Genomic DNA, 21,978 nt, shown 5'->3' with positions numbered 1-21,978 from the left:
CTCACCTCTTCAATGGCTAGGTAATTATTTCTACAAATCTATCTTTTGATGTGTCTGTATTTTCCTTCTCAGATCTATCTCTGCCATCAACCCCAGGGTCCTGGGGTAACACTTCCATAGCAATAAAGAAGAGGGTGGGGGGAAGGTGATGGCTCTGAGCAAGTGACCAACAGCTGAACACTGATGACACTTGAGGTCTTGGGCATTGTTCAGAGGATGGACATACCTTTTACTGAAGGCCTTGGCCCAGCCTACTGTCTTTCATTATTATCATCACACATTTCTTTCCTTTGCCCAGCTCTTTTAGACCTAGACCTCCCTCAGTGCTAAAGCCAAACTCCACTGCTGTGACTGAGTTCCTTTTTGAAGGTTGCCCCAGCTTTGGGTGGTAGCACAGGCTTGGTTTCTTGGTCGTCTTTCTAACTTTGTACCTGCAACTTTGTACCTGCTGACTCTCTTTGGCAATGCCATTATTGTGATTGTTATTCACCTGGACCATCACCTCTATACTCCCATGTACTTTTTCCTGAGCATGCTGTCCATCTCTGAGACCTGCTACACTGTGGCCATCATTCCCTGTATGCTTTCTAGCCTCCTGAGTCCTCATCATCCCATTTCTATCCAAGGCTGTGCCACTCAGCTCTTCTTCTGTCTCACCTTTAGTATCAATAACTGCTTCCTGCTCACAGCCATGGGGTATGATTGCTATGTGGCCATCTGCAACCCACTACAGTATTCAGTCATCATGGGTAAAGAGTCCTGTATCCAGTGGCATCTGGGTCCCTGGGAATTGGCCTGGGTATGGCCATTGTACAGGTAACATCTGTTTTTGGCCTGCCCTTCTGTGATGCCTTTGTCATCTCTCACTTCTTCTGTGACATGAGACCCCTGCTGAAGCTGGCCTGCACAGACACCACTGTCAACGAGACTATCAACTTTGTTGTCAGTGTTTTTGTCCTTGTTCTACCCATGGGCCTGGTCTTCATCTCCTATGTCCTCATCATCTCCACCATCCTCAAGATTGCTTCAGCTGAGGGTCAGAAGAAGGCCTTTGACACCTGCGCCTCCCACCTCACAATGGTCATCATCCACTATGGCTGTGCCTCCGTCATTTACCTGAAGCCTAAGTCCCAGAGTTTCCTGGGGCTGGACAGACTCATCTCAATGACCTACACTGTCATCACTCCTCTGCTGAACCCCATCGTGTACAGCCTGAGGAACAAGGAGGTCAAAGATGCTCTGTGCAGAACCAGGGGCAAAAGCCCCTCTCCTCTTAGTGAGGAGGTCGTTGAAGGCCTTTTCTTTCATTTTGTAAATATGTATTAATTTTAATGCTGTATCAATAATACCTTTAAGTATGGGATCAAGAAGAATAGACTAAATTGAATTGGGTGCTAAAATTGGGGACTTCCATTTGAGCTAGTCATGGTTCTCTGTGACCTCCTTTAGAGAAGATAGAAAATGACTTGGCATACACTTAAGAATATAGAGGAAAGATTTACCTGCCTAGGTCACTCATACCTATGTTATACACCCATGCACACATCTACATATGCCCTGAGAATATATTGGGTTATACAACTCTGGTAAAGCACAAAATCCAGCAAGTTTCTAGAAAGCTAATGAACAAAGTGTTTGGAAACCACCTCAGAAAAACCTCTGTTGTTGTTGTTAAGGGTGTATGAGTAATTTATGCAAAATTTTAACAGATAAGTGTGGAGACACATGCATGTCCTTTTCTGTGGACGTTGAAGGCTTTCTTGTAATCTGTTTTTGCTGCTTACTAATATCTCATCACAGCCTAAGGACTCTTCAGAAGGCCAAAAAAAAAAAAAAAAAAAACACTCTCCAAGTGGATAGAACTGCCCTAACTGACCATTCCTGGAAATGAGGAGTACAAATGTGGGAAGGCAAAAAATCACCAGCTACTAGAACACAGAGGTGGGTTGTCCATAGTCCAAAGATGCTTAGGTGAGAAAACTCCAATTTGGAAAGGAGAGCATGCTGAACAATTCAATGCTTTTCACATCTCCAGTGCAGGAGTGAAAGAGAATGGAGGCTGGAAGAAGCCAAGCAAAATCATAGTTCCTTTTGCAGGGTAGACTTAAATCTTTGAAATAGTGTTATAAATGTAAGCACTTTAACTACAACTTCTGAAATTATTTATTAATGAGCAGAAGTCTAAAGCTTGACTTAATGAAAAAAATTTCCAGTAAGTTTCTAAGCTGTCAGAGGTTAATCTTCAGAAATTTCTTCTTAGATACTCCCAACTTAAAACCTGAGGTAAAAAACAGCATTTCATGTTTGAGCATCACAGAAGGTGAAGGTGTATGCCCTGGTCCTCTCTCCCTCATCCTTCCGCTTCACTCTGGCCTTCTATACTGAAGAACAGGTATAACCTGAGTTTCAAACCCAGTTCTTGCCGTCTCTAGAATCCAGCTGATCCCATGGAGTGACACTGCAGAGGCAAGATATCACTTGTAAGAGTGTCATGAAGTTAGCTGGGTGCTGAGGCTAGGACAAGGCAGTGGAAATTAACAAATCTTCTAAGTCAAGTTAACATGTCTTGCTTTGCCAAGAAACACTGGCATGTGCTATCTGACCAGAGATAAAAGATATCTTTGCCTTTGTGAACAGATTTCTAGAAATGATAGAGTCAGTTTATTTCTGTTAGGATAGCCAAGAATTGCCAAAAAACAGTTAAAAAAATTTTTTTTTGCATTGTGTTCTGCTTAGTCTAGATAAAGCTGTTAGGTAAAGGTCTGATGACCAGTGTCAGTTTCTGATAAGGCACCCGATAGGGACTTGGGCTTGGTAACTAACTGTCCAGGGCTGGGTAGACAACTTAAGGCAGGGAGACAATAATACTCTCTGAGTTTCTCTGGGCACCCAGGCTGGCGAGTACCTCTGCCATTCTCAGCATAAAGCTCCCATCTCTGACTTCAAGGAGATTCTCTTGTTGTCCCATTTCCCATTTAATGAGAAGAGAGAAATAGCAGAGCTTTTCTTCAAGTACTCAATTTCCCAAAATACAAGATGTATCTTTTGTCCGAGTTTCCACTCTTGAGGTAGCCAAGGAAATTTGTCTTCCATTGGCCACTAGTAGGGAGTTACCAACTTGATTTTCAAAAACCAATCCTAATTATTAGGAGTTTGTGACATTTTGTAGCAGACAATTTGGAACAGCAATCATGGGAAAGATATTTGCTCTATGGACTGGCCTAGACCAATCTGGTAAGATATTGGAGGTAACAGAGGAAGCCCCAAGGGTGGAGCTGGGGTGAATTATTTCTATTCTAATCATTTGTATAACCTCCATACTTCCTCCCTGGCACAGATAGACTTTATGTATATTGAAATAAAAAAGCACCTTTATAAATGCCATATTTTGGGGGTCCACAAAATACTCAAGACCTCACTGTGTGTTCCACATTCCCTATGGAACAGATGTATGAATATCAGGAAGAAAAAAGGTGGAAATAAATGGTAGACATAAGTCTGGTATGAACCTGAAATTTAGATACATGGGAGAGCACAATGAAGGGAGAGACCAGTGTGTAGAGGATGAAGGAGAAATTCACACTGGAGCTTTTTTGGGAATGTGTTCTGAGCCTTTGTGCTGGAGAGTCACCTCATAGAACTGGGTTCCCATGTAATGAAGGACAAAATGGGCTCAAAGGGAGCTTAGAGACCACCTAGTCCAAATGTCCGTTGTTACAAAGAAGAAATGGAATCTCAGAGACTGGCAAGAACTTGCCCCAGTCACACAGCTGGTTAACAACAGCTCAAACTTCCAGGTTTATGCTCTGTCCATAGCCCTTGCAAGCTGGGAGTGAGGATGAAAATGGAGGTAAAAGTGAATTGGAGGTAAAGTGAAAAAGTGAAAATAGAGATAAAAGTCACTCAGAGACTCAGAAAATCCCTCAGAAGATGTATCTGAAGCTTATAAAGCCTCCACTTTCTATTCATGTTCAGTCTCTCTCAATTCTTAACTCCGGGTCACTTGGCCTCAGACCAAATAAAGGAGGAAGTAACTTGCTCTTTAGCCTGATGCATAGCTGTTTGTTAAACACTGTGAGACAAGATGTTGTTAATGAATGTTCTGTAAGACTGTGGTCTCAAGGTTATAACTTCTAACAGACCTCCTGTCTTTCCTTAAAGGTAGGGAAGTGTCCAGGAATGACACCAAGGAGCTTCCTGTAGGGACTTTTCCTGGCCTATGGTTGCAGGAAAAAATCTCTTCTCCACTCACCAGGCTTCTTTACACAAAGCCAAGTGCCAAGGCCATTCCCTGAGAATCTGGTCATTTCCTAACTCTCTGAAATGATTTTAAAAAAAGAGACAGTGTTAAGGAGGTTCATACCAGTGTTGGGGATCAGGGTGGGCTGCCCCTAAATGTGCCACAATGACATATTGATTATTTTGAATTAAAGTTACTTAAGAATCAGGGATGGATGGATTGGGAGTTTGGGATTAGCAGTTGCAAACTATTATATATAGAATGGATAAACAACAAGGTCCTGCCGTATAGCACAGGAAACTATATTCAATATCTTGTGATAAACCATAATGGAAAAGAATATGAAAAAGGATATATCCTCATATTTTTTCATATTCTTTTCCAAATATATTTCTTTTCTTTTTTTTTTTTTTTTTTTTGCGGTACGCGGGCCTCTCACTTTTGTGGCCTTTCCCATTGTGGAGCACAGGCTCCAGACGCGCAGGCCCAGCGGCCATGGCTCATGGGCCCAGCCGCTCCGCGGCATGTGGGATCCTCCCAGACCAGGGCATGAACCCGCGTCCCCTGTATCGGCAGATGGACTCTCAACCACTGTGCCACCAGGGAAGCCCTCCATATATATTTGTGTCTTCCTGAAAGTAGGAAATAAATCTCGCACATGAGAGGTATACTCCTTGCATCTGGAGGTAGAAGGACACCCTTACTGCCAGAGAGAGGGAATTCGGGGCTTAGAAGCCTATATAAACAAACTTGTTACTTATTTTATTTACCACCTCAAGCCCAAACTCTGTTTAGATTCTTCACGAATTGAGCACACCAATCCTAAGCTTCGTTGTCCTGTCAATTCCTCTCAAGTGTATCATTTTTTTGTCTAAAAAGTATAAAAGCTGCCTGCTTTAACCACATTTTAGGTCCCATTTCTATGAGACCTCTGTGCACATGAATTAAAAAGTATTTCTTTTTTTCTTGCTAATTTGTCTTGTGTAAATTTTATTATTAGTTCAGCCACAAAAACTCAAGAGAGGTCAAGGGGAAAATTTCCCTCACCTCAACACCAAATACCTATATATATTTTTAAAAGCTTTAATAATTATTCTCTGCTTTATGGCCCCAAACATCCTTCGGAGAAAATGGGCCTTGTCAGTCTCATGGATATTTACAAATTTTCCCCCTAGTTCACTTCATCCTTATGTTACGTTATTAATTGTTCGAAAACACAGGTAAACTAAAGGTGCTCTGATCCTCCGTTGCCTGTTGTGAACTCTTGGTCAGCACTGATAGTATGTTGCCTCTCCTCCCTAATGCTTTCCCCAGGCCCCCACTATAACTGTCTCCATAAGCAGAGGTGGGGTGTGGGTGGGGAAGCAAAGACTGTCTTTGTCTGAAATCTTATTCAGTCCTGGACTGTTTTCAGAGTGAGAGTTATGATTATTATTTGCTAGAATTTCACTAAGATGCTTAATTCAGGTGCTATAAGAGGGTATACAAGATTTAAATTGGGGAAATATTCGGGGAGTGAAACAATCACAGGGAAATCTTAGACTGAGCTTCATCCCCAGAGACCTATGGCTCATGGCTGCCCCAGGTTCTGCCAAGAACTAGAAGTTCATATGATAGTAAGTTGAAGAGAGAGCATAAAAATGATCAACTTCATCAGCATTCTACCATGTCTTCTCATTCCTAGCTCAGACTTACAATGGAGATAACATTAGAAGAGAGAACATTTCTAATCTAGACCTTCATGGTTCTTGCCTCTAGAAGCAGAAAAGAAATTAGCAAGGCTCAAATACTTAGGAACGTCATGTTATGTGGTTTCATACTTCTTTTATTCAAGTTGTGCGTCTCTTTTAATACTAATAAATGAATCTATTCATTCTTTTACTTATTTAAATGATGGTTATTGAGCACGTACTATTACATGCCACTTGACCAGTTTTGATTGGTTTAATGAAGCAGTTCTGTAAAGCCTTGAGCACTTGGTACCTTGTGAGCTGTGTTTAACCATTAAGAAGCAATTGTTAATGCCAGAAAGAAATTGCTATTGCAGATGTTTCTTGAGCAGTAACATCAGCTCTTTGGGGGTTCTGGTCTGGGCTGTGGGTCCATAAATTTGTTGCCTTTCCTGGTTCTCTTAATCTTCAAGAGAACTGTGAGTTGCTGCTGGGTCGAGATAAACAACGCTGTGTCCACAACAAACAGAATCTTCACCAACAATGGGATAAGAAATTGTAGCCAGAAATATTTGCTTCGGGAAGCTGGAGTGGAATCAACAACAAGAAACATAACTCATATTAGGAACTGAAAAATGAGTTTAAGGGTGTCATCCTCCCTCAGAGAAGGACCCAACATGATCTTTCATTTTCTAGCATGATATGCCATCCAGGAGCAGAGAGAAAACACTCATGAGTTTGGGTTCCTCAGTTGGTGCTCCCTGGAGCCCTAGGGAGTCCTGAGTATTTCCCCCACAGCCCCTGTCTAATGGTTTGTCTAGCCATTATGCCCAAGGGGAAAGGTCATAGGAAAGATGGCCACTTCTTTGGAGCTGACAAGACCAACATCCACATATGATTCAGAGGTGGAAAGGAGACAGAATGAGGGCAGGGGGTCACCAGTGCCTTATTTCTCAATCAATCAATCAATCAATCAGTCATCATTTATTGCATGTCTGTTGGGTGAAATGAAGATATTAGACTCGATCATATTTAAGTTGCCTTCCAATTCCACTGTTTTGTGATTCTGTTACTCTATTTGCAAAGTACTGATTTTTTTGTGATTGCTCTAGAATTATAGAACCCTAGAATATTACAGCCAGAAATTACTTACAGATCACTTAGACTGATGGCTCTCAACCCTGGCTGCATATTACCATTACCTGAAAGAAATTTTAAATACTGATGCCCAGGCCTCATTCCAAGCCAATTAAATCAGAATCTCAAGGGATGATATACAGATATCAATTTTTTTTTAATTTCCCAAGTGATTCTAGTGGAGTCTAGTCCAAATCCTTTATTTTACAGATAAGAGTACTAGAAGCCCAGCAACAATAAAATAAGAGGTCTCAAACTAGTTAACAGAGAGCAACCATTAGAGCTTAATTCTGGCTTCTGGTCTCATGCTTTTTAAGATATTAGCATGAGCAAAGTCCTCCAAGCGAAAGTCTGATTTCTTCATTGCAAGGCAAATATTTCAAAGGCTCACTTTTTTATATGAAGTTTGGAAAGAGCAGCCTTTTTCATTGGCTAGAGAGGTAGCCCACCTGCCTATTCTTTCCTCATCAAGCCCTCTCTCTCATCTCCTAATTCACAGGCACACAGCCTATTGACTTGTTGGTTTCCTTTCCCATCCTTCCTAGGCTAGAATAGACTCTTCAAGCTCTTTATAGCTTTTGTTCCTTCAACTTTGAAACTCTCTTTCAATTTGTTAAATATAAATTTCTCCCCAGGAGCAACAGATGACTTTGCTTGGCTAGTATTTAACAATCCATTTCACAAATATTACATTTAATATTTATAAAAATTCCATGTGAGCAGGTATCACTGTTGCCATTGAACAAGTAAGGAATCTAAGACAGACTGAGGGATACACTCTACCCCTGGTCCCCTCATTGCAAGTCTAATAGACTTTCCAAGGAATCACAGCTGCCCCCATTCTACAGCTGCTATCACTTTAGGCTCAAATGCTCTTTCTCCTTTCCCCTGCTATGAACTCCTTCCTTTTACTTCACCAACTTACCTTTTTTTATTTTAATGCTGAGGTGATTAGAAGTATAGAGTATCTGCTGAATTATGCCCATGCAGTAATAGGTGCCACTGTCCCCTGTTGTGGCTTTGGTAATGGAGATATTGTGGTTCTCATACCAGTATTTAAGGGCTTTGTCATTCTTGAAGTAAGTCACCTTGTAGACATTCAGATTCCTCCAGCCGTGGCACCTGAGGAAGAGGGGCTCGCCCTCCAACACCATCTCAGCAGAGGCCTGAAGGAGCAGCCAGTCTGAAGAGCGTTTTTTATGTCATTTATTTAACAATGATAGATAAAATTAATAATAAATAAAAATAAAAAAGTAGATAAAAGAGGTCATGCAGAGAGTGTGTGTCAGAAACCTTTATCATTAACCCATTTCTTGGCTCATAAGGTCAATTAAAAAAGAAACAAAAAATAATGCTTATAGCCTGTCTCCTCTATTGATAAATCCTCTCTCCAGAAAAGTAATTCTGGGACCACAACATCGCTGACCTTTCTAATGAGCCCACCCATAGAAGGCCTGAAACCCATTATCACACTCAGCTCCATTGTTGCATTTAGTCACTAAGGGGGAAATAAACGCACTATGCCTGGGGGGTCTTAGCCTAGGAGAGTGTCTGTTTTGTCCTCTCTAACCTTATAGGTGCTTCCCAGTTCTATTAGTCACGGTTAGCCCCTGACTTCTTCAGAACATGTATCACACTTTTAATTAGTTATTTGTGTAAGTACTGATTGGATGTCCTTTTCCTCATTGGGCTCTACAGTTCAGAGGTCTGGGGAATGCCTGTTCCTTACATCGTATCTCCAGTGCCTAACACAATACCTAGGAGTTGGTAGGTTCTCAACAAACGTTTGTCAATAATGAGTCAGTAAAATATAAGAGTCAGGTTGCATGGCTAATGTCATTTTAAGAATTGAAAAGCATTCACCAAAGGAGACTTTTCAATGGAAATGTGGCTAGGTTGCACAAGCATATTTTATTTAAGAACGATCCTTGAGGACTTTTCTAGAGCTTACTCCAAAGAAATAAAGAAGATGTTTTACATTGCTTTAGTTTCTATTTGGAATTTGTACACAGCTGTTGAAACATCTCTTTTTACTCGAGAAAAATACAAAGTATGTTTATGCTTTAAAATATTTTTTATTTAAAAATACAAAGCAAAATATAACAATGAGCTAGCCATGCAAATGAAATCATTGCTTTGTTCATTAAACATTTACGGACTAACCCACATGTGCCTGAGCATGCTGCACTAATTGTTGACAGTAATAAAGATGAAGCAAACATAAGATTTGTTCTTAAGTAAAAGCAGAGGACATGAGGAATGTACAGAGAGGTCTTTCAAAATGAAGAGTTCAACTTAATATTCAGGTTGTGATACATGGAAATTGCAGAGCAAATCTTTAAATCAATCTTTTGATCCTATTTAACATATACAGCTATTTGCAATGTTCACATGTCCAACATGCCATTTGACCATAAAACATGTATCTGCACCTATGTAGAAAAGATAGAAGTGAAATAGAATAGAGGAGTAACACTGGGAGATTGCCAGAATCTTGAAAGAAAGCAGAATGGCTGACAGAAGGAGTAGAGGTAGAAGAAGAGAGATGGACAGGTCTGGTGAGAGACCCTGAGTCCCACCTTGGTGCCCTAAACCTTGGAATAACTTGCTTTCTCCCCATATTCAGATAGGCCATTCCTCACATGAGAGAACTGATATTTCCATAACCCTGGAACTTACCACTGATGACATCTAGGTACACAGGTTCACTCATTAAAAATCCTTTGCTTTGGCATCTATATTCCCCACTGTCCTGGATGCTTGCATTTATGATGTCCCAACGTGAAGTTTTTGCTTCCAAAGAGTTATTGTTGTGGGTCCACAAAGTGGAGTCATCTTCACGAGAATTGTTCCCTCTACATGTAAGAGTCACATTCTCTCCTCTAAATATTTTGTTCCATGGGGGATTCAAGGATACCTTAGATTTCCAGATGGCTTTCAGAAGAGCAGATTGTGGAAAGAGATATAGAAGGGGGGAAAATATCATTGAAAACTGTACAGACTCCAAAGTACAGACATACCAATAGTCAGACAATCAATGGTCAGTCTACCCTTAATTATACCATTGGTGATAAGACCTGATTCCTAGGATTAAAGGAAGGAGAAAAGGCTGTTGTGGCTCCACAGAGTTCCCAACCTAGGGAGAAACATAAGACACAAATGCAGCATATTCAAAAACTAACAAGCAAATTTACTATGTGATGTAGGATAACTCCCTCTAATTCTCTAAATTTCAGTTCCAATGTCTGTAAATGAGGACTGCAGTCTCTTCAGGCAGAGATTATGTCTGTGATGTTCAACCATAACTCAGCACAGTGACTATTACAAGTAAGTGTTCATTAAATATTTATTGAGTTGATGAATGAGTGAATAATGGATGAATTAAGGTATTGGACTAGATGAAATACATGATCTCTCCCAGCTCTAAATTTTTTATGACTATTTAACTGTGAGTGAATTTGGAATTAAAAATATATGTCAATTCTGGATGGTAGTGAGAAGCGCCAAGAGGATCAGTCTTAAAAGGCTTTCAGGAACAAAGAGATATGGTACAAATTTGAACAGAAACTTTGGAAGCAGCCAGGTGGTGATGAGGAAGAGATGACGCTGCTGAAAGACTTGTATTCAAGGGACTTATGTTACAATCCAGTCCTTTGTTAGCTGTATAACCTCCAGTAAATGACTTAATCTGAGTTTCAGCATCCTCAATTATAAAATGGCAATAATAATAACAGTGATGATGGTGTAAGAATTGAATGAGAACTACAGGCTCTTTGGTGGGGTTAATGGTGGACACTGGGAGGGCTCATGCCAAGGAGTGCATCCCAGAACTTCTGCTGCCATTGCCCTTGCCCCTGTGGTGAGCCACAGCCACTATCCACCCCACCTCGAGCCCCCTGCAGGAGACCCTCCAACACAAGCAGAGCAGAAGCAAGAAAAACAACAATCCTGCAGCCTGTGGAACAAAAACCACATTTACAGAAAGAGACAAAATGAAAAGACAGAAGACTATTTACCAGATGAAGGAACAATATAAAACCACAGAAAAACAACTAAATGAAGTGGAGATAGGCAACATTCCAGAAAAAGAATTCAGAATAATGATGGTGAAGATGATCCAGGACCTCAGAAAAAGAATGGAGGCAAAGATCGAGAACATACAAGAAATGTTTAACAAAGACCTAGAAGAATTAAAGAACAACCAAACAGAGATCAACAATATAATAACTGAAATGAAAAATACACTAGAAGGAATCAATAGCAGAATAACTGAGGCAGAAGAATGGATAAGTGACCCGAAGACAGAATGGTGGAATTCACTGCTGTGGAACAGAATAAAGAAAAAAGAATGAAAATAAGTGAAGACAGCCTAAGAGACTTCCGGGACAACATTAAATGCACCAACATCCTCATTATAGGGGTCCCAGAAGGAGAACAGGGAGAAAAAGGACCCAAGAAAATATTTGAAGAGATTATAGTTGAAAACTTCGCTAACATGGGAAAGGAAATAGCCACCCAAGTCCAGGAAGCACAGAGAGTCCCAGGCAGGATGAACCCAAGGAGAAACACACCAAGACATATAGTAATCAAATTGACAAAAATTAAAGAAGAAGAAAAATTATTAAAAGCAACAAGGGAAAAATGACAAATAACATACAAGAGAACTTCCATAAGGTTAACAGCTGATTTCTCAACAGAATCTCTACAAGCCAGAAGCGAGTGCCATGATATATTTAAAGTGATGAAAGAGAAGAATCTATAACCAAGATTACTCTACCCCACAAGGATCTCATTCAGATCTGATGGAGAAATCAAAAGCTTTACAGACAAGCAAAAGCTAAGAGAATTCATCATCACCAAACGAGCTCTAAAACAAATGCTAAAGGAAATTCTCTAAGTGGGAAACACAAGAGAAGCAAAGGACCTACAAAAACAAACCCAAAACAAATAAGAATGTGGTCGTAGGAACATACATATTGATAATTACCTTAAACGTGAATGGATTAAATGCTCCAACCAAAAGACATAGGCTTGCTAAATGGATACAAAAATGAGACCCATATATATGCTGTCTACAGGAGACCCACTTCAGACCTAGGGACACATACAGACTGAAAGTGAGGAGATGGAAAAAGATAATCCAAGCAAATGGAAGTCATAAGAAAGCTGGAGTAGCAATACTTATATCAGATAAAATAGACTTTAAAATAAAGAATATTAACAAGAGACAAGGAAGGACACTACATAATGATCAAGGGATCAACCCAAGATATAACAATTATATATGCACACAACATAGGAGCACCTCAATAAATAAGACAAATGCTAACATCTATAAAAGAGGAAATCAACAGTAACACAAATAGTGGAGGACTTTAACACCTCACACCAATGAACAGATTATCCAAACAGAAAATTAATAAGGAAACACAAGCTTAAAATGACACAATAGGCCAGATAGATTTAATTGACATTTATAGGACACTCCATCCTAAAAGAGCAGATTACAGTTTCTTCTCAAGTGCACACAGCACATTCTCCAGGATAGATCACCTCTTGGGTCACAATCAAACCTTGGTAAACTTAAGAATATTGAAATCATATCAAGCATCTTTTCCAACCACCATGCTATGAGATTAGAAATGAATTACAGGAGAAGAAATGTAAAAAACACAAATACATGGAGGCTAAACAATATGTTACCAAGAGATCACTGAATAAATCAAAGAGGAAATCAAAAAATACCTAGAGAGAAATGACAATGAAAACATGACGATCCAAAACCTATGGGATGCAGCAAAGCAGTTCTAAGAGGGAAGTTTATAGTAATACAATCCTACCTCAAGAAACAAGAAAAATCTCAAATGAACAATCTAACCTTACACCTAAAGGATCTAAGGAAAGAAAAAACAAAACCCTAAAGTTAGCAGAAGGAAAGAAATCATAAAGTCAGAGCAGAAATAAATGGAATGGAAAGAAAACAATAGCAAAGATCAATAAAACTAAAAGCTGATTCTTTGAGAAGACAAACAAAATTGATAAACCTTTAGCTAGACTCATCAAGTAAAAGAGGGCGAGGACTCAAATCAATAAAATTAGAAATGAAAAGGAGAACTTACAACAGACACTGCAGAAATACAAAGCATCATAAGATACTACTACAAGCAACTCTATGCCAAAACAATGGACAGCCTAGAAGAAATGGACAAATTATTAGAAAGGTAAAACCTTCCAAGATGGAACCAGGAAGAAATAGAAAATATGAACAGACCAATCACAAGTAATGAAATTGAAACTGTGAAAATCTTCCAACAAACAAAAGTTCAGGACCAGATGGATTCACAGGTGAATTCGATCAAACATTTAGAGAAAAGCTAACACCCATCTTCCTCAAACTCTTCCAAAAAATTGCAGAGGAAAGAACACTCCCAAACTCATTCAACAAGGCCACCATCACCCTGATGCCAAAACCAGACAAAGATACTACAAAAAAAGAAAATTACAGACGAATATCACTGATGAATATAGATGCAAAAATCCTCAACAAAATACTAGCAAACAGAATCCAACAACACAGTAAAAAAGATCATACACCATGATCAAGTGGGACTTATCCCAGGGATGCAAGGATTCTAAAGTATATGCAAATCAATCAATGTGACACACCATATTAACAAATTGAATAATAAAAAACATGATCACCTCAATAGATGCAGAAAAAGCTTTTGACATAATTCAACACCGATTTATGATAAAAACTCTCCAGAAAGTGGGCATAGGGGGAACCAACCTCAACATAATAAAGGCCATATACAACAAACCCACAGCAAACATCATTCTCAATGTTGAAAAAAGTGACAGCATTTCCTCTAAGATCAGGAATGAGACAAGGATATCCACTCTTGCTACTCTTATTCAACATAGTTTTGGAAGTCCTAGCCATGGCAATCAGAGAAGAAGAAGAAGAAGTAAAAGGAATCCAAATTGGAAAAGAAGTAAAACTGTCATTGTTTGTGGATAACACAATACCCTACATAGATAACCCTAAAGATCTAGAAAATAACTAGAGCTAATCAATGAATTTGGTAAAGTTTCAGGGTACAAAATTAATGAGCAGAAGTCTCTTGCAGTCCTATCCACTAACAATGAAATATCAGTTCAGAAAGACCTGTATGCATAAAACTATAAGACACTGATGAAAGAAATCATAGATGATAGAAACAGATGGAGAGATATACTATGTTCTTGGATTGGAAGAATAAATATTGTGAAAATGACTATACTACTCAAAGCGATCTACAGATCCAATGCAATCCCTATCAAATTACCAATGGCATTTTTTACAGAACTAAAACAAAAAAATCTTAAAATTTGTATGGAGACACAAAAGACCCTGAATAGCCAAAGCAATCCTGAGAAATAAAAACGGAGCTGGAGGAATCAGACTCTCGGACTTCAGACTATACTACAAAGCTACAGTAATCGAGACAATATGGTACTGGCACAAAACAGAAATATAGATCAATGGAACAGGATAGAAAGCCCTGAGACAAACCCACGCACCTATGGTCAGCTAATCTATGACAAAAGAGGCAAGGATATACAATGGTGAAAAGACAGTCTCTTTAATAATTTGTGCTGGGAGAACTGGACAGCTACATGTAAAAGAATGAAATTAGAACACTCCCTAACACCATACACAAAATAAATTCAAAATGGATTAAAGACCTACATGTAAGACCAGACACTATAAAACTCTTAGAGGAAAACATAGGAAGGACACTCTTCGACATAAATCACAGCAAGATCTTTTTTGATTAACATCCTAGAGTAACAGAAATAAAAGCAAAAATGAATAAATGGGACCTAATTAAACTTAAAAGCTTTTGCACAGCAAAGGAAACTATAAACAAGACAAAAAGACAACCCTCAGAATGGGAGAAAATATTTGCAAATGAAGCAACTGACAAAGGATTAATCTCCAAAATATACAAACAGCTCATGCAGCTCAATAATAAAAAATACAACCCAATCAAAAAATGGGCAGAAGAGCTAAATAGACATTTCTCCAAAGAAGACATACAGATGGCCAAGAGGCACATGAAAAGCTGCTCAACATCACTAATTATTAGAGAAATGCAAATCAAAACTACAGTGAGGTATCACCTCACACCAGTTAGAATGAGCATCATCAGAAAATCTACAAACAACAAATGCTGGACAGGGTGTGGAGAAAAGGGAGCCCTCTTGCACTGTTGGTGGGAATGTAAATTGATACAGCCACTATGGGGAACAGTATGGAGGTTCCCTAATACACTAAAAATAGAATTACCATATGACCCAGCAATCCCACTACTGGGCATATACCCAGAGAAAACCATAATTCAAAAAGACACATGCGCCCCAGTGTTCATTGAAGCACTATTTACAATAGCCAGGTCATGGAAGGAACCTAAATGCCCATCGACAGATGAATGGATAAAGAAGATGTGGTACATATATACAATGGAATATTACTCAGCCATAAAAAGGAGTGAAGTTGGGCCATTTGTAGAGATGTGGATGGATCTAGAGACTGTCATACAGAGTGAGTAAGTCAGAAAGAGAAAAACAAATATCGTATATTAACGCATATATATGGAATCTAGAAAAATGGTACAGATGAACTGGTTTGCAAGGTGGAAATAGAGACACAGATGTAGAGAACAAATGTATGGACACAAAGGGGGGAAAGCAGGGATCTGGTGTTGCAGGATGAATTGAGAGATTGGGATTGACATATATACACTAATATGTATAAAATAAATAACTAATAAGAAACTGCTGTATAAAAAATTTTTTAAAAAGGACGAGTTTACATGATAGTGGCTGGAGGAGTGGCTGAGACACTTAGATGCTCAACAGACATGATTGTTGGCATTAAAGAGGAAAGGGTGACTTGAGAGAATGAAGTGGCATGTGGGAAACTTTTGAATGGGGGGATAAAGGAAGATTATGCAAGGTGGAAGTGGGTTGGACAGGGAAGAGCAGATTAATAATCATTAGAAAATAGATGATGGGATGAAGGGAAAAAGTGAAGGGAGGGCAAGTCCCAGACACATTGAAATGCTGAAGGAACAAGGACAGAGGTCTCACCTGCTGATATGCCATCTGGAGCTGCAAAAAGTCCAGAGAGGATACGTTAGTGTCTATCCCCAGCCTTCTGGACACCTAAAGACTGGGATCTGGAAGTGGTGATGAGGTTTACATCCACGAAGTTTTAAGGGCCAACCATCTTTCCAGGAATCTGACTCAGGGAAGGAAGGAGCTTCTGTCTTTCCTCCCTTGCTCTCTGGGAGATGCCAGCATGATAGCAAGGACCAGACTTTCAGTCCAGCTTCCCCCTTAGATGGTGTTCAGCCCCACTTCCTCTGCTATCCAGCTTGCCTTCCCTACAGAATCCCTGGGAAATTCCCCACGGTTTACACATAGCCTAGAAAAAGTCACCAGTAAAATGATCAACTTTCCCACTCCAGCTGCTCTCCTAATCCATTTTGGCCCCTTCAGGGGCCAGTAACTGATCTCTACTTACAGGAGAACAGCAGAGCTATCCACAGCAGGGCAGGGGTTCCCATGGCAGTAGGCATTTCCTCTGTGGCTGCCAGGTACCAACTGGCCTGGAGAGACCTAGGGCCTTAGAGTAAGCTTGAAACTAAAAAGGAGAAGGAAATGTTCTCTGTTTCATATCTCATTAACTCAACAGCTGCACCTAGGTTTGCTTCCTTCTCTGGAGATAATATTCAGGGTGGTGCCTAATAGGGCAATTTTGTATTTACCCGCATACTGCACCCTCCATCCCACTTCCGTGTACACATCTGGAATCTAGTGGTAAAGAGGCATAGAGCTAGGCACACGGGCACAGAGCTTTCTTAAACTGTCAATGTATAGCTATGTCATTTTCAACTTAGAAAAGTGGGGTGCCAGGGAGAGCAGAATAAAACAACAACAGTTAATTATTCAACACCTAATATATGCCAGGCACTATGATAAATACATCTGGTATTTCATTCATTTCTCACAATAAACCTATGAAGGAGGTACCATTTTTATTGACATTTTATAGATAAGAAAATTGGAACTTAGAGAGATGAAGTAGCTTGTCTTAGGGTATTCCCTAGTAAATGGCTAATTTGGGACTCAAAATATTTAAAAAATCTAATCCCAGAGTAAAGATCTTAATCGTGATGATATATTGTTTATGCATGTCTACAAGTATGGCCAGCAATTGCTGAAATTCTGTTGTGGTTCTGCAGAGCTACCAATCCTCTTATTACCTAATTTCCTGCTGATACATTAGTTCACAAAGTCACAAATTTTCATCTGCTTCCCTGATGATCCACTATCCAACCAGACAAATTAGAGATATTTTCAGAGACTCCTTCTCTCCCATGGGGTCCTGATGGGGCTCACAACACAGGAAGGCAGACATTAAGCCTTAACTTACAGGGATCTCGGTCATATAATTTATTTTATTTTCTTTCCCACCATTTTTCCCTTTTTATCTTTCTAATCTCCAGCACGATCACCCTTTCTCCTCTAAATCCGCATCTGTTCTCCTCCCTCCAGGACCCCTTTGCCTAATTCTTCTGTTTTTTAAATCTAGGCCAGAGTTGGTCACCTTCTTCCAGGATTTGGTATTGATAGTGATACTGGAGATAATAACCCCATAAATATCTACAATGGTTTGCCCTTTACAAAGCTTTTTCATATGCAGTATTATTGTTTGGTCCTTGGCAGAACTCTGAAGTAGGCAGAGGCAGTACAAAGTAAGCAAGGCCCCATTCTATCATGCTATGCTTTTCCTCACAGACTCTTGAATTAGGTCTAATGAATTAAACATAAAGTCACTGCATGTAAAGATCTAACCAAAGCTTCCAGCTTCTATGAAATTAGAGAATATGGGGCTACGGATTCATAAATAGAAAGTTTCATATAAGAAAGGTTGTGACTGGTCCCAGGTCATGCGATGTTTTACTGACAGATCTTTAAAGAAAGCAGCCATTTATTTTGGAAAGCATAAGTATTTAAAGATCTGAATTCAAATACTCCTAGTGTTTATGTGATTAAGGTTTACCTGTAAAATAGGGACAATAATGGTATCCAGGTCATGTCTTTATTATGAGGTTTAATAAGATAATAAATGTGTAAAATGCATTACACAGCATCTGGTATGTAAAAGCTGCTCAGTAAATCTACTTTTGCCCTCCTTCATTATCATTATGTATTAAAGACTCAGGAGAAACATGCATTTCAACAGGGTCAAGGCAATCAGCAAATACACAGGATGCTTGATTTGATAACCAGTATCTTAACACCAGTATAACTTACGTAAGCAATCTCACTCCTCTCCATAGTCACGAAGAAGGGAGCATGATAAGAGAGAAGAGAATGGAAAAAGTTGTTTGCCGGTGGGGGCGGGTGGAACAGGGAGGAGAAAGAAATGGGGAATATGCAATTTTTGAGGCACTGTCAGAAGGCAGTATGTATTTGAATATATCAAGATCCTGGAAGAGACAAAGACAGAAGCTATTTCACCACTTTGTTGAGTTTGTCCAGGGGAGTTATCAGATATTCTTTTTCCCTAGGACAGCGATTCTACAATAAAATTGTCCTTCAGAGACGATCACTTTACTGCGACTCAAATAATCTATTTTACAGCTTCCTCCTTCAGTTATTCCCTGCTTGAATGAAATTCATCAAGACATACTGTTTCCTAGTTCGGAGAGTATAAGCTTTGGAGTTGAGACACTACTTTCATTTCCTCCACCATCCTAAAGACTTTTTTGCTTCAGTGTCCAGTAGTGAAATGAAGGTAGTATTTTGGTAGCAGTAATGGCAAACATCAGCAGATTCAACAAAAGTAGTTCACTAAAAAAAAAAAAGTAGTTCACTAAAGCTCAAAAAACAAAACAAACCATGCATTCATCAACCTCTACAACAACAACAACAAAATCTACAATATCAACCTCAGAAAGAATAAACTATACCCTAATTCCCATAGTATACAAGCCCAGGTACCCAAAGGAACAAAATGAGAATTCAGAAAGGACAACACTTAAGATTAAACCATAGTACTACTCTACTCTGCCATAACTGGTTGATGCGCCAGTTGAATTCCACACATCCTTTATCTTATTAAAAAAAAAAAAGAAAAAGTTCTCCAAATTTTATATCCACTGTCTGGGTGGAATGTGCTGTTGATTCTTGTATCCTGCCTGTCAATGTCAGGAACATGTGCTCACTGGGATCAATAGATTGTGTCTTAACCTCACTTCTTACTACAAGCTTTGAACCCGGGTACTCATGTGTTCAACACTCATAAACAGCATCTCTATCCCCAAATTTTGACCTGTTACTGGTTCTCAGAAACCTTAATCTATTCTTCACTTTGTAGCAGTGGGGAAATGAAACTCAGTTGGCCATGCATGAACTATAGGGCCTATCCACTGTGACGTGTCCAGAGTAAAAGGCTTTTGCCAGGAACTTTGATGATTTGGGACATGATGGCAAAGGAGGGATCAGTCCATAGTGTGTCTGAGCCTTTGTACCTTCCAAAACTGGGAAGCAGAAGAAAAGCTAATCTACTGGCTTTTTCCTCTCTGTTTTCCAGTATCAGGCAAGGTCGATATAAAATTGGATATGAAATGATGAAACAGCAAAACAGCTCTCTGTGTGTATGTACCCGATAAATACTGATTTCTTTCTGAGGACTGGGTACAAGGCTAAGTATGCAACATGCCTTATCTACTTGGCTCCTCCTACCAACGTTATGTGGTTAAAGAATGAGGAAACTAAAGCACAGAGAGGTTAAGTGACTTGTCCAAGAACACACAACTGCTAAGTCGAAAAGTTACAATGGGAATCTGGCTGAAGAGTCTACACTCATGATCACTTCTATATAATATGTATCCTTATTCATCCAATCTACACATTGTCCTTAAAGTCGACATGGGTTCATAGTCCCCATGCAAAAATTTCATGGATTCCAAGGATCCATAACCCACCCACAAATGGAGAATCATTGATCTAATCCTACCTCTAGAAATTGTAGAAAATGCAGTCCTACGATTTTTTCTTATTTTTGGAAATGGCATTTCAATCCACAGCCACAATGCTATGAGCACTGTGGACATACTAGTTATGTATATTTCATTGATGTACCTAAAAAAGAAGAGAGAAGAGAGAGAGATTCTTGCCTTTTTACTCTGGATTCTTAGGGCGAGGAGGACACCAGCTCCTGCCACCTTGAATAGGAGTCTGCTCAGGAAAGAGCTCTGAATAGCTGGTGCTGACTGCCTGGTGAATTTTCACAATAACGTCAGTAGCTTTAATACTTTTAAAATGTCTTGATTTGAATGGTTACCTGCTTTGGGTGGATCATCAAGAAATAAATAGAAGCTCCTAGGACTCCCAAAGTAAATGCACTCAGGAAGAGATGGAGACAGGGGTTATGCAAGCTAAAACTTTAGGTGTGGACAGAGATTCTTCCCCCAGAAAAAGAAAAATGAGACTTCAGGAAATAATCCCAAGGTTGATACTTTCCCTTCCATTTTTAGAGACTAACTTCTGTCTATCGTGGAAGGGAGAATCGGTGGAATTTTTCACAGAAATAAGGATTTGAATGGAGACTAGTTGTAAAATATACTTCTGACACCTGATTTTATTTTATCTTTTTATTTCAAAAAAAGTATTAATTTATTTATTTTTGGCTGCTTTGGGTCTTAGTGTGGCACGCAGGACCTTTCGATGTGGCACGCAGGCTTCTCTCCAGTTGCGGCATGCGGCCTTAGTTGCCCTGCGGTATGTGAGATCTCAGTTCCCCAACCAGGGATCGAACCCGCGTCCCCTGCACTGGAAGGCGGATTCTTAACCACTGGACCACTAGGGAAGTCCCCTGACACCTGATTTTTAATAACAAAATATGCTATAACACAAATTCAAAAGTGATCATACTATTTGGGTATTACAAATTGATATAGATAGAGCTAATATCTTACAGACTACTTTTAGACAATATTCTACAGATTGGTTATAGACAGGTCTACGAGATAGCCAATTAAAGGTCATCAGTGGAAGCCTAGAGGTCAAAGGGTCTGGGTCAGGTTCATGGTCATGTACTGAGTGAACATAAAAATGCAATAGACTGGGAAAAGATTTCCTAACTAGTGATACAATTCTGAGGTATCCCCTAAACCTATAAAATACAGAGAAAATCCTTGAGTAGGTCTCCTAAAATTCCTCCAGGCTGGACCACTGACTGAGCCTAATTCCTAATGTTTTATAGAGTATATTGTGGGCAGCTGGGGTATCAAGCTACCTGTCTTTGAGAGGTGAAACCAGTTATTCACCTTCCAATTGAGGTATCTCTGCAGGGCCTTGCAGTTAGGAAACAGTCTGAACCATAAGGTGCACTCAGGCAGATTGACCCGGACCTTTGCCTTATAAATACTGTGTTCCAGCCAAGGGACCCAGAGGGCCTCTGGCTTGCCTTCCTGCCTTCCAACAGATAACAGACGTTAAGTGAGCTGATCGTTTCTTCAGAGTAGAGAGAAGAGAATTATAAGCCTGCTGAGGAAGATTCCTAGGGAGAATGATGGCATTTAAAAAAAATTTGCTTTTTTAATGCCAGACTATTATATTAAATTTTAAAAATTAAAAGAAAAAAAATTATTATCCAGGTATATTTTAAAGAGATTAAGTGTAAGACTGATTAGGCGTCCAGGCTCTGAGCAGGCATTGGAGTTTTATTCTCAGCTCGGATCATGTATTGGCTTTGTGGCTCTCGTCAAGTGACTCAGTCTTTCTGTGACTCAGCATCCTCTCTGGTAAAATGGAGATAATAACAGCACTTGTTGAGAGTATTAAATGAGTTAATATAGTGAAAGATTTAGA

The 21,978-nt window shown here is 39.5% G+C and overlaps 2 protein-coding genes across 2 annotated transcripts; one reads left to right on the top strand and one right to left on the bottom strand.

The window, feature by feature from the left end:
• Window positions 1–580: 580 nt before the first annotated feature.
• Window positions 581–1,326, top strand: LOC136139634 (olfactory receptor 10J3-like). Its single transcript, XM_065898199.1, is given in 2 exon segments — window positions 581–767; window positions 770–1,326. Coding segments are annotated over 2 exon segments (744 nt in total).
• A 4,981-nt stretch (window positions 1,327–6,307) lies between these two features.
• FCER1A (Fc epsilon receptor Ia) lies at window positions 6,308–16,673 on the bottom strand. Its single transcript, XM_065888162.1, has 4 exons — window positions 16,619–16,673; window positions 16,183–16,203; window positions 7,973–8,230; window positions 6,308–6,495 (listed from the first exon to the last, which is right to left on the bottom strand). Exons 1-4 carry the CDS (start codon window positions 16,671–16,673, stop codon window positions 6,308–6,310), a joined length of 522 nt encoding a protein of 173 aa, XP_065744234.1.
• Between the last annotated feature and the right edge of the window lie 5,305 nt (window positions 16,674–21,978).

This window comes from Phocoena phocoena, chromosome 1 (genome assembly GCF_963924675.1).
Source record: "Phocoena phocoena chromosome 1, mPhoPho1.1, whole genome shotgun sequence".
NCBI classification, from domain to species: Eukaryota; Metazoa; Chordata; class Mammalia; order Artiodactyla; family Phocoenidae; genus Phocoena; species Phocoena phocoena.
Note: the sequence above shows the minus strand (reverse complement) of the source record. Positions and strands in the feature narration are given on the sequence as shown.